This window comes from Schistocerca serialis, chromosome 11, assembly GCF_023864345.2.
Source record: "Schistocerca serialis cubense isolate TAMUIC-IGC-003099 chromosome 11, iqSchSeri2.2, whole genome shotgun sequence".
Classification (NCBI taxonomy): domain Eukaryota; kingdom Metazoa; phylum Arthropoda; class Insecta; order Orthoptera; family Acrididae; genus Schistocerca; species Schistocerca serialis.
In genome coordinates, this window is record NC_064648.1 from 84,090,253 (window position 1) to 84,103,228 (window position 12,976).

At 38.2% G+C, this 12,976-nt stretch overlaps 1 protein-coding gene across 4 annotated transcripts in view; it reads right to left on the reverse strand.

The window, feature by feature from the left end:
- Positions 1-12,976, reverse strand: part of LOC126426407 (tenascin-like) — a 562,410-nt gene that overhangs the window by 188,966 nt on the left and 360,468 nt on the right. For all 4 annotated transcript variants that reach the window (XM_050088324.1, XM_050088323.1, XM_050088325.1 and 1 more), the window contains exons 14-15: positions 11,699-11,823; positions 199-397 (exon numbers count right to left, since the gene is read on the reverse strand). In XM_050088324.1, coding sequence (XP_049944281.1) covers positions 199-397; positions 11,699-11,823 — 324 coding nt within the window. The remainder of the gene's footprint in view (positions 1-198; positions 398-11,698; positions 11,824-12,976) is intronic.

Genomic DNA, 12,976 nt, shown 5'->3' on the forward strand with positions numbered 1-12,976 from the left:
GCAATATCTCTTAATAAGTGAAGAAAAAATATATTTGTTATTGTTCAGCATGTAAAGAAGAATCAGATGCCCTGTTACGTTAAATGATTACTCTGTCTATATTGGGAAACAATATAATGTCTATGAATTCAAGCTGAGATTTCTTCAGTCAAAATACATGTTTATAGAAAAAAGGAAAATTTTTCTCTTGAAACCTACCTGTGCACTTAGTTCTTGCTTTATTTTTTGGCACATCATCTTGGTAACTACCACCATCCTTATCAATGAGAATAACTCTGGTTTCATAAACTTTCCCAGGGAATAACCCCATGATTTCAAATTCGGTCACGATTCCAAGTTCGGTTTCATTAGGAATTAATCTTGGAGATAACTTTGACCAAACATTTTGTTCCTCTTCCTGCAAGAAGAATAATATAAAATTTCTAAGTCAAGACTTATACAGTGCAAATTAATTTCGTTCACACTTCAAATTCAGAGTTTCAAATGCTTATTGCGCTTACTCGTGTCATCATTGTATATTTGGCCATGATGACAGAAAAATGTCTACTTAGCTGGCAATATGATTACATCTGCATCCACATCTACATGGTTACTCTGCAATTCACAGTGAAGTGCCTGGCAGAGGGTTAATCGAACCATATTCAAGCTACTTCTCTACCGTTTCACTCCCTAACAATGCCTCTGAAAACCAACGCATATATCTTTCCGTGCGAGCTCTGATTGCTCTTACTTTATTATGATTATCGTTCCTCCTTATGTAGATGGTGACAACTAACCATTTTCTGACTCTGGAGACAAAGATGGTGATTGAAATTTCATGAGAAGGTCCTACCGCAGCGAAGAACGCCTCTTGTTTTAATGACTGCCACCCCAATTCCTGTGTCATATCCGTGGCACTCTGTTTCGCGTTAACACAAAACGTGCTGCCCTGCATTTAACTTTCTCGATGTCCTTCGTCAATATTATATGATGGCGATCTCACAGTACACAGCGATACTCCAGATGGTCGACAAGCGTAATGTAAACCATCTCTTTAGTAGATCTATTAAGTGTTCGAAGTGTTCTGCCAATGTATCACAGTCTTTGGTTTTGCTGCCCCAACACATTAACTATGTGATCGTTCCAATTCAAGTTGTTCATAATTGTAACACCTAAGTATTTAGTTGAGTTTACAGCCTTTAGATTTGTGTTATTTATCGTGTAACCAAAATTTAGCGGATTCCTTTTACTAGTCGTATGGATGTCTTCACACTTTTCATTCTTTAAAGTCAAACGCCACACCGGGCAAGATGGAGCAGTGGTCAGCACACTGGACTCGCTTTCGGGAGGACGACAGTTCAGACCCGCGTCAAACCATCCTGGTTTAGGTTTTTCGTGATTTACCTTCATCGCTTCAGGCAAGTGCATGGATGGTACCTCTAACAGGGCATGGCCGACTTCCTTCCCCATCCTTTCTTCATCCGATGGGGGCGATGACCTCGCTGTCTGGCCCCCTCCCCCCAAAATCAACCAACCAACCAACGAAATACCACTTTCTGCAAAATACTGACATTTTGTATAAACCATTTTGATCATCTGATGACTTTAGAAGACTGTAAATGCCAGCCAGCATTGTCTGCAAACAATCTAAGAAGGCTGCTGAGGTTGTGGCCTAAATCGCTTGTGTAAATAAGGAACGTTAATGGAGACCTGTAACACTTCCTTGGGGAACGCCTGATATTACTTCCGTTTTATTCGGTGGCTTTCAGTTATGACGAAATGTGACCTTTCTGACAGGAAATCACGAATCCAGTTTCCAACTGAGACGATACTCCATTGGAAACTGATCTGATTAGAAGTCGCTTGTGTGGAACGCTGTGAAAGTTGCACTCAAAACAAGATCATTCAACAAAGTACCAACACAACTCGGATGTAAAGAAATATAAAAAAATTATCATCAGTGACTGGTAGTGTGAAGCAGTTGTTTGTGAAGGTAAATTTAATGTATTCTTTAAAATGGTATATGTCAAGAGGGATAGAAGGTAATAGTCCAATGATCAGCGCTGTTTTGGCCCAACAGTCTTTAATGAATACCACTTGTCGAATGTGTAGTGACACTGTTCAATAATTACGTTTATTTCAGTCCAAATAATAAAAGAAGAAATAAGTACCTCAATGAAATTGTAGCTGGAGGCTGCTTTTTGTAAATTGAGAGGAAAACCAGTAGGTAGATACACAAGCAATTTAATTCCTTAATAAAAGTCTTGGAGCGTTTGTAACGCAACATACAACCAATATGTGTGGAGGTAAATTTTAAACAAATGTGACAAAATAGGCTATTTATCTCATACAGAATTACAATGAGCCAGGAAGAAAGATCTTCGAATAACCCAGGACGGTGGTAATAACGATGAGTTGCTCCAAATCGCTTTGCTTCTTTGCCACCTGATAAAGATCAATACAGCAGACAATCACAGACACCAGCAGGTGTCCTACAGGCGGGCCATTATGGTTCAAGAGATCTTTCTCGAACTTAGGGGCCTGTTGATGGTACGAGTACACAAACGCATCCATATGAGGCACAGCTTTGTTAATGCTGTGGTCCTTAGTCCTGAGACGGGTTTGATGCAGCTCTCCATGCTACTCTATCCTGTGCAAGCTTCTCCATCTCCAAGTAACTACGGCGACCTACATCCTTCTCAATCTGCTTAGTGTGTTCGTCTCTTGGTCTCCCTCTACGATTTGTACCCTCCACGCTGCCATCCAATACTAAATTGGTGATCACATGATGCCTCAGAACATGTCCTACCAACCGATCCACTCTTCTCGTCAAGCTGTGGCACAAATGTCTCCCCAATTCTTTTACCACCTCATTAGTTACATAATCTACTCATCTAAACTTTAACGTTCTTCTGTAGCACCACATAATCGAAAGCTTCTATTCTCTTCTTGTCTAAACAAACCATTGTCAATGTTTCACATTTATACATGACCACATCGCATAAAAATACCTTCAGAAAAGACTTCCTGACACTTAAATCTACACTCGATGTTAACAAATTTCTCTTCTACAGAAACGCTTTCCTTACCATGGCCAGTCCACATTTTATATCCTCTCTACTTCGGCCAACATAAGTTATTTTGCTCCCCAAATAGCAAAACCTATCTACTGCTTTAAATGACTCACTTCATTATGTAATTCCCTCAGCATCACCTGTTTCAATTCCACTACATTCCATTATTCCAGTTTTGCTTTTTTTGATGTTCATCTTATATTCTGCTTTCAAGACACTGTCCATTTCGTTCAACTGCTCTTCCAGGTCCTTTGCTGTCTCTGACAAAATTACAATGAATGTTATCGGCAAACTTCAAAGTTTTTATTTCTTCTCCATGGATTTTAATTCCTACACCGAATTTATCTTTTGTTTCCTTTACTGCTTGTTGAATATACAGACTGAATAACACCGGGGATAGGTTGCAACCCTTCCTCACTCCTTTCTCAACTACTGCTTCCCGTTCATGCCTTTTCACTATTAACACTGCCATAGCCTTTCGCCCCTTGTATTTGACCCCTGCCACAGTCAGAATTTCATAGAGAGTATTCCATTAAACATTGTCAAAAGCTTTCTCTGAGTCTACAAATGTTAGCTTTATAGTCAGTACATACCGCTATTTTATGACGCACAGCAAAAACACGAATTTCTTAAGCATCCTGTGTACAATGCATGATTCGTTTTCTGAAACGGTTTAGAGGTGTTCGGATTTTTCTGTTACATGTGCCTCAGATTTTTTTTCTTTTTTTTAACTTTCACTTCGCTTCTGAAAATTCGTTGTCTCTCGCATGCTCTTTACTGTCAGTCAATTAATAAAGTGGCAAATTTAGGTTGGGTAGATTAACAGCATACTTTCAACAAATTCTCTCTTACTGTTTTTGAAAGCTTTCTGACCTCTGTAAGTATGCTGTGTTTTTATATCTTAGGTTTGTGCCAATTATGGCACTGTTATTGAAGATTGGCACTACAGTGTCGGTACAAGGTCTTTACCTGACCGGAGCGTTAACAGAGAGAGTGTGTTGTCATGTCGGACGTTGTGTGTATGCCTGGTGGGCAAAGCATTGCTTTCGTACTGTTAGTTGTGGCACACACTGGCTGGCGAAGACTGTGAACTGGGACGCGACCAGTAAAGTGAAGATTTGAACACTCGCCTTGTATGGTGTCTGTTTACAGCTTGTGAAGGTTGCTGCAAGTGGCATGAAATTCTGTGCTGCTCCGTATGGAATCCAGGCCACCGCTGCCTTCCAGGAATCCTTGGAACAGTTCGCAGTCTTGTGTGAATGTATGGGTAAGGAAGGTGAGCTGCCAGACTGATATGTAAATAGCAGTGGTACTAAGGCTGTCCGGCTCTCCATACATGGCAACAGAAACAGGAAGTTGCAGTGGGCCAGCTAAGTTACCTGCTCGTTCCGTAATTGTTCTTTGTTATGGTTATTTGCAATGGGTTAATCCAATACTCGGTTTGAAATATGACATGTTTTGAGTGTTATCTTAGCTGAGACAGGAAGTACTGACTGTTGACTGACAGTAGATTAACTGGTTAAACCAAATGTTGTTATGAGTGATGAAGTATTGTTTAGACAAAAGAAAGTTTGTTGACCGGAGCCAGCTAGTGGTTGGTGTTAGTTAGCAATACAACCGTCAATTTTAATTTGGCCATCTTAATAAAAGCTGTTAGAATAGTTTTGATTCAGCAATTAGTTTTAAAAATTGTAAATATTTCGTTATGGTAACTGATTTTGTTTTAGTCAATGAGGGATTGCTTTAATTGTACAAAAGACTATTAAGGTCGGCTGTTTAGGAAAGTCAGCGAGGAGAAGGCGTTAGTTAATGATGCAGTTGTAGTTTATTGATGATGATCTTTATACTAAAAGAAGATTTTCCTTCAGGGTTTCCACTTTGAAGGTTTTTAAATTCGTTATGATTATGTGGCCGCGCGGGATTAACTGACCTATCTCAGGCGCTGCAGTCATGGACTGTGCGGCTGGTCCTGGCGGAGGTTCGAGTCCTCCCTCGGACATAGGTGTGTGTGTTTGTCCGTAGGATAATTTAGATTAAGTAGTGTGTAAGCTTAGGGACTGATGACCTAAGCAGTTAAATCCAATAATATTTCACACACATTTGAACTTTTTTTTATTATAAGTGTTTATTAAATTATATTATAACGATCAAAATAATTTGGTGAAACTTGCCCCAATCAACCTGCAAGAGCAAGGAAAATTTGACAAATGAGAACCATTAATTGTTTGTCTTTATACAGTTTCCTATAAAGCTCACAAAACTTGAAAAATAGTTTGAGCTCATTTTTATCTTCAGTAATAGGAGAGTTCCTGATAGCTTCTATCTTGGTTAGTGATCTTATCCTCTTAATAGTAACATAGCAATCAGAGCTAACACGGAAATATTATGTGTTCGTTTTACGTATGTGCTGTTCCAGAGTGGAACTGTAGAGAAGTAGCTTAAAGGTGGTTCGATAAACCTTCTACCAGGCACATAATTATGAACTGCAGAGTAATGACGTAGATGTAGATGAGTGTGTTGATGTCCTTGAAAGATTGAGTGACGTCATACAGGCACAACATACAATACCTAGGTTTTATGAATCTAGAACTTTATGCTGATGTTGCTACCATGTTCTCAAAATACTCTTCAATCTGAATAGAGTTTGGCAGTAGTAGTAACGCCCAAGTAAATGTGATATTTGGTTCGGTGCCCAGGCACTGCCATTGGTACAGTAACCACAAGAGCCCCATCATCTGGTACTCATTTTTATTGTTCCTTTGCCAATGTATAGGACAAATAATTCTTCTGTTAGTGACTTGATGTAATGCAGTACTTGGTGCAGCCCTTTGTACACTCATGAGTCAGTCCTACTAGAAAATTGGCAGTGCGTAATAGGAGTTGCTGGTAGTTGTCCATCTGGTGAAATGGACCTTGTAAATTCCTGCGGTGTCTATGCAGGGAGTGACAGCCCTAGCCGAGGAGCCCATAAATCCATTTATCTGTTTAAATATTTCAAGAACAGATACGAAGCCCTATGATGAATCCTACATTGCATTACCAGTTGCACAGCTCAGTCGTCTGTTTCTTATGCAGGAAATGAACACTTACTTCAAAGATTCTGCAAGACAGTCAGCAATAAAAAAATTCAAAAATATTTCAAACAATTATTATGTGTTTCATTAAGAAAATTACTGGAATTGAAAACCAACAAATACAGAAAACTTGTATCTTCTCATGTGAAATACAAATTCAAAATTATAAATTTATCATTCACATGTATAAATAAAATACAGATAAAACTGGCTCCCGTTCAACAAGAAATTAGTGTACTGTATAAAAAAGCATCACATTACTTTTCAAGCAGACAAGAGACCATATAATTAAACAAATAGTCCTACATTAACACTAACAATATTATGAAAAGTATAGATGCTACTCACCATATTGCAGAGATGCTGAGTCACAGATAGCTTTCGGTTAACAAGGCCTTTGTCGAAAATAGACAAAACACACCCACACCCACACACAGACACACACACACACACACACACACACACACACACACACACACACACACACACAGGGAGAGAGAGAGAGAGAGAGATACAAATGGAACTTATACACGCATGACCACAGTCTCCAGCAGTTGAAGCCAGACTGTACTGTAAACAAATACATACCAGTATAATATAGTTGACCTGTGTCTGATATAGAGGTTTTGTAATAATTTTCTCCTATTATTATCAATTACTGTTCTTATTTAGAAATTATATTGATTCTACATGGATGATGAAGTAAGATGTTGACACTGAAGAACATAAATATTCAGGATATACATGTTCCAATCAATAAGTAGAAAATTCAGAGCCTAAAGAGGGGTCTGACAAGGAGCTTACATATCACAAAAGTTATTTAGAGCACTCCAAGAGAAAGCTATCTATCTCAGCATTGGGAAATTCAGGAAGAAATTGCATTAGTGGAACGTAACTCAACCAACTTCACTTCGTCTTTACTATAGACAAACTTCAGCAACAAATTAAAAAACATTGAATGAACAACTTCATACTAATTACAACCAGAACAAAATAATGTGCAATCAACACAACAAGAAGAAAACCATACAAACTTGCGATAAAGTCATAGAACAAGTTTATCAACTTTTGTACTTTGAGGAATGACATGATACACAGAAAAAGAAATAAATGGTGGGAGATAATCGACTGGGAATGCTTTTAATAAATGAAACAAAATAGAAAACTAACAAAATAATGTGTCTGAAAAAGTAAGGCTACACACTGAGCTGCCATTTCTGACTTACAGTAATGTGACACGGACTTTTCATCTCAAAACTGTTCATGAGCTGAGGGAAGTTTAAGAAACAGTGTGGAGAAGCCTCTCAAATATTTTCAGCAAGGAGAGACAGGAAAACAAACACATAGGTCTGGGAAAAAACTGAGTTCTGAATAACTAATTATGATGACAGTGAAAATGAAACAGTGATAGAGAAGACATGGCATAAAATCGGATGAACAGAAACAATTTGATGAAGAGAAACGAAACTTCCATAAGAGTACCATGCTATAGTGACAGAAGACAAATGGGAATATCATTGAATGTTTTTTGTGTTTAAGTTGGTAATGAAGTAATATAATATGAAAATGGATTTCAAAGTTAGCAACACTGACAGTAAATGTTTTGTTCACTCTATGACAAACAACAGACATGGTGTGAAATTTGCTTATTTGTAACTTTATTTATAATTGCCAATAAAATAGTGTTTTTTAGCTAAACTACATGATAAGCAAGTTTGCTGCCCCATGTCACTAACTAAAAGTTCACTATTTACGTATAAGTTAAAGTAACTTGCATTTTTGGTAATTTGAAATGAAGTGTAGTGCTTCGGAATTTGGGGGATTGGGGGGATGCAGGGGGGGGGGGGAGTGCAGGTGAATAGAAACAGTAATCGTCAGCCTTTCTCCTTTCTTCATAAGAAGACCAAGAATTGGGTGGAAACGAAGAACCACATGCCACTGTCCTCAGCCCAAGAGCTTATGCTGTGATTGAAGTATGTGAAAGTAAAATCGTTATTTACAGCCCACAGGTTATGTTTCTGTTGCTTTCTGAAAACACAAGGATGATTAAACATGTTTATTTCAAGAGCAAATGAGTCACTTTTTAGTCATGGAGGTATTGTTTGAAAGCTGCTCGTTACTTCTTATAATACAACTTGTAGCTTCAAAGACATAGTTCTCTAACTTGATGTCAGTGACTTCATGTACTAACAAACAAACCAAGATTGTTGTTGTTGTTGTGGTCTTCAGTCCTGAGACTGGTTTGATGCAGCTCTCCATGCTACTCTATCCTGTGCAAGCTTCTTCATCACCCAGTACCTACTGCAGCCTACATCCTTCTGAATCTGCTTTGTGTATTCATCTCTTGGTCTCCCTCTACGATTTTTACCCTCCACTCTTCCCTCCAGTACTAAATTGGTGATCCCTTAATGCCTCAGAACATATCCTACCAACCGATCCCTTCTTCTAGTCAAGTTGTGCCACAAACTCCTCTTCTCCCCAATATTATTCAATACCTCATCATTAGTTATGTGATCTACCCTTCTAATCTTCAGCATTCTTCTGTAGCACCTCAATTAGAAAGCTTCTATTCTCTTCTTGTCTAAACTATTTATCGTCCAAATTTCACTTCCATACATGGCTACACTCCATACAAATACTTTCAGAAACGACTTCATGACACTTAAATCTATAATCGGTGTTAACAAATTTCTCTTCTTCAGAAACGCTTTCCTTGCCATTGAAAGTCTATATATTTTATATCCCCTCTACTTCGACCATGATCAGTTATTTTACTCTCCAAATAGCAAAACTCCTTTACTCCTTTAAGCGTCTCATTTCCTAGTCTAATTCCAGCAGCATCACCCGATTTAGTTCGACTACATTCCATTATCCTCGTTTTGCTTCTGTTGATTTTCATCATATATCGTCCTTCTAAGACACTGTCCATTCCGTTCAACTGCTCTTCCAGGTCCTTTGCTGTGTCTGACAGAATTACAATGTCATTGGGTAACCTCAAAGTTTTTATTTCTTCTCCAATGATTTTAATACCTACTCATAAATTTTCTTTTGTTTCCTTTACTGCTTGCTCAATATACAGATTGAATAGCATCGGGGATAAGCTACAACGCTGTCTGACTCCCTTCCCAACCACTACTTCCCTTTCATGCCCCTCGACTCTAATAACTGCCACCTGTATTCTGTACAAACTGTAAATAGCCTTTCGCTACCTGTATTTTACCCCTGCCACCTTCAGAATTTGAAAGAGAGTGTTCCAGTCAACATTGTCAAAAGCTTTCTCTAAGTCTACAAATGCTAGAAACGTAGGTTTCTCTTTCCTTAATCTTTCTTCTAAAATAAGTCGTAGGGTCAGTATTGCCTCATGTGTTTCAACATTTCTACTGAATCCAAACTGATCTTCCCCAAGGTAGGCTTCTACCAGTTTTTCCATCCGTCTATAAAGAATTCGCGTAAGTATTTTGCAGCTGTCACTTATTAAACTGATAGTTCGGTAATCTTTACATCTATCAACACCTGCTTTCTATTGGATTGGAATTATTACATTCTTCTTAAAGTCTGAGGGAATTTCGCCTGTCTCATACATCTTGCTCACCAGATGGTAGAGTTTTGTCAGGACTGGCTCTCCCAAAGCTGTCAGTAGTTGTAATGGAATGTTGTCTACTCCCAGGTTCTTGTTTCGACTTAGGTCTTTCAGTGCTCTGTCAAACTCTTCACGCAGTATCATATCTCCCGTTTCATCTTCATCTACCTCCTCTTCCATTTCCATAACATTGTCCTCAAGAACATCTCCCCTGTATAGACCGTCTATATACTCCTTCCACCTTTCTGCTTTCCCTTCTTTGCTTAGAACTGGGTTTCCATCTGAGCTCTTGATATTCATGCAAGTGGTTCTCTTTTCTCCAAAGGTCTCTCTAATTTTCTTGTAGGCAGTATCTATCTTACCTCTAGTGAGATAAGCCTCTATATCCTTACATTTGTCCTTTAGCCTTCGCTGCATAGCCATTTTGCACTTCCTGTCGATCTCATTTTTGAGATGTTTGTATTCCTTTTTGTCTGCTTCACTTACTGCATTTTTGTATTTTCTCCTTTCATCAATTAAATTCAGTATCTCTTCTGTTACCCAAGGATTTCTACTAGCCCTCGTCTTTTCACCTACTTGATCCTCTTCTGCTGCCTCCACTATTTCATTCGTCAAAGCAACCCATTCTTCTTCTACTGTATTTCTTTCCCCCATTCCTGTCAATTGCTCCCTTATGCTCTCCCTGAAACTGTGTACAACCTCTGGTTCTTTCAGTTTAACCAGGTCCCATCTCCTTAAATTCCCACCTTTATGCAGTTTCTTCAGTTCTAATCTACAGTTCATAACCAAATAACCAATAGATTGTGGTCAGAGTCCACATCTGCCCCTGGAAATGTCTTACAATTTGAAATCTGGTTCCTAAATCTCTGTCTTACCATTATATAATCTATCTGAAACATTTTAGTATCTCCAGGGTTCTTCTGTGTATACAACCTTTTTTCATGATTCTTGAACCAAGTGTTAACCACGGTTAAGGTAACACATAGTTCTTAAACATGATGTCAGCCACTTCGTGTATTAATAAACAAATCAAGGTTACAAATTAAATATTACAGTGAAGTAAACCGTGCGGTATTAGCCGAGCGGTCTCAGGCGCTGCAGTCATGGACTGTGCGGCTGGTCTCGGCAAAGGTTCGAGTCCTCCCTCAGGCATGGGTGTGTGTGTTTACCCTTAGGATAATTTAGGTTAAGTAGTGTGTAAACTTAGAGACTGATGACCTTAGCAGTTTGGTCCCATAAGATTTCACAGACATTTGAACAGTAAAGTAATCAGAGATATTACAATTTTTCTTTCGAAAATGTAATAAAAATACAATTCATTGGATATTTTTAATTCTTGGATTAACTAAGGCTTTTTTGAACCAGATAAGTTTGGATCCTTATTGTTCGAGATCCAAAATAGATTTTGTCATGACCTGTTCACACAAAAAATGAGATAAGTTGTTTATACCTACCCCTCTCTGTGGTGTGAACAGCAAGTTTTTAATTTTTTAATGTTATGAAAACATGAGTTAGGTCTCAAGTTTAATAATATGTTTAATGTCAGGCACGAGACCTATAATTCCATATAATTTTGACTTTCGTATTTTTTTTGAAATTATCATTTCTTTAAGTTGAAAATTGCTTCTGTCCACCCTATTTTGCTGTACAGATGGGAGTTGCGGCAAGTTTTTCCTGTGTACGAAGCTGTACAAAAAGAAGGAAATGGTGTTTAGATGGAAGGTGGGCTGACAATTACAGGAAACATATAAGGTCAATGTTGATGTGAATAGCTGATGACTGTAACTAACAGAAAATCATGTAGGCAGCTTATATCCAGCCATGGACGTCAAATTGCTGCTGTTGGCCATAATGATGTTGATGCAGTTTAAGAACTATTTTCATATGCCTGTTCATCAATATAAACTAAACCAAGCGTCATCATTTCTTCAAATAATTTGATTCTATAAATACACAACTTTTTATGTCAAAAAATTCATTTTCAGGCTCACCTTGTATTGCACCTGATATAAGATGGGCTCCCCTTCTCCATGTACGTCTCTCAATGATATTCTTATCTTCAATGAATTGTAAGTCACTTCCACAATATGTGGCACATACTTTAATACTTTATAGGCTGGAAACGAAAAATACAATGACAAATTAATCAGAGGCTTCGAATTGGGTTAAGAGTGAATCACTGTTTTTAATCCAAGTGAAGTAGGGCATTGACTCTTACAGGCCAGTTTATGACTCATTAAAAATATCATTCTGGGTGATTTTAGACAAGAGACTTATTTTGAAATATCAGATATTCTCAATTTCAAATACCTTTTACGAACTTATGATCTTTAAAAGGATCACCAAAATCAGAACGTGTGCCTTCATTTTCGTTTTTGTTAATTATTTACTACAAAGGGTATTTGGTGGTAATAGAGGAATAGAAAGTTACATAATGGCTAAAATAGTAACAGAGGTGTGAGAAATGCCAGTGACATACTATTGTCCTGTACACGTTTCTGAACATAATGATATGTAGTCTATTAAGGTGATGGGAAGCATAAACTGGCGCAGAAGAGCTTGTAAAATAAACAGCTGGAATATTGCAGTTGATTGATGCGAAACACATCTAAATCCAAATTTTGATTCGGCTGTGTTATTTGATTTTAATCGAGAAGAGCATCAGAATTCAAGGACAGAAGCATCAGCAGTGTTCGACTCATGCCGTACAACGTGGCAATGCTTGCCTGAGGCAGATGCAAGCCTAAGAAATCGGCAGAAGTCAGGTCCCAGAGAGGGGCGACAGAAAGGCGTCTCCAGTGTTCTGGCAGCTGGGTCTGGGAATACTTCTGTCGAAACTAAAAATTATGATGTAGTTTGGAGGGAAGACAGCCCTTGGCAGCAGCAGGTCCCTGTGCTGTGGGGTGGGGAAAAGATATCGTCCTTCCACAAAAGAAATAAAATAAAATACAACAAGATGTGTGACATATATTGAAACATACTGACACATATTGATTCTAAAATTATCATAAGAAGGCCGCCGAGTGAATATAAGTGCTTGTTGTTGTTATGACTTATACAAGGAGTTTTATTATAAATACTAGGAAAGGTGCTGTATCTTACGTCACACGTTAAAAAAAGTTACAAAATGGAGTATTGTCTGCTCGTTGGAAAGAGAATGTAATGGGTGTTGGCTGAGGTCAGGCATGTACCTGATGGCAACTGAACCTCAGTGGTACACTAAGCTTATGATACAAAGTATAACCATGCACAGTCGTATGGAAAGTGAC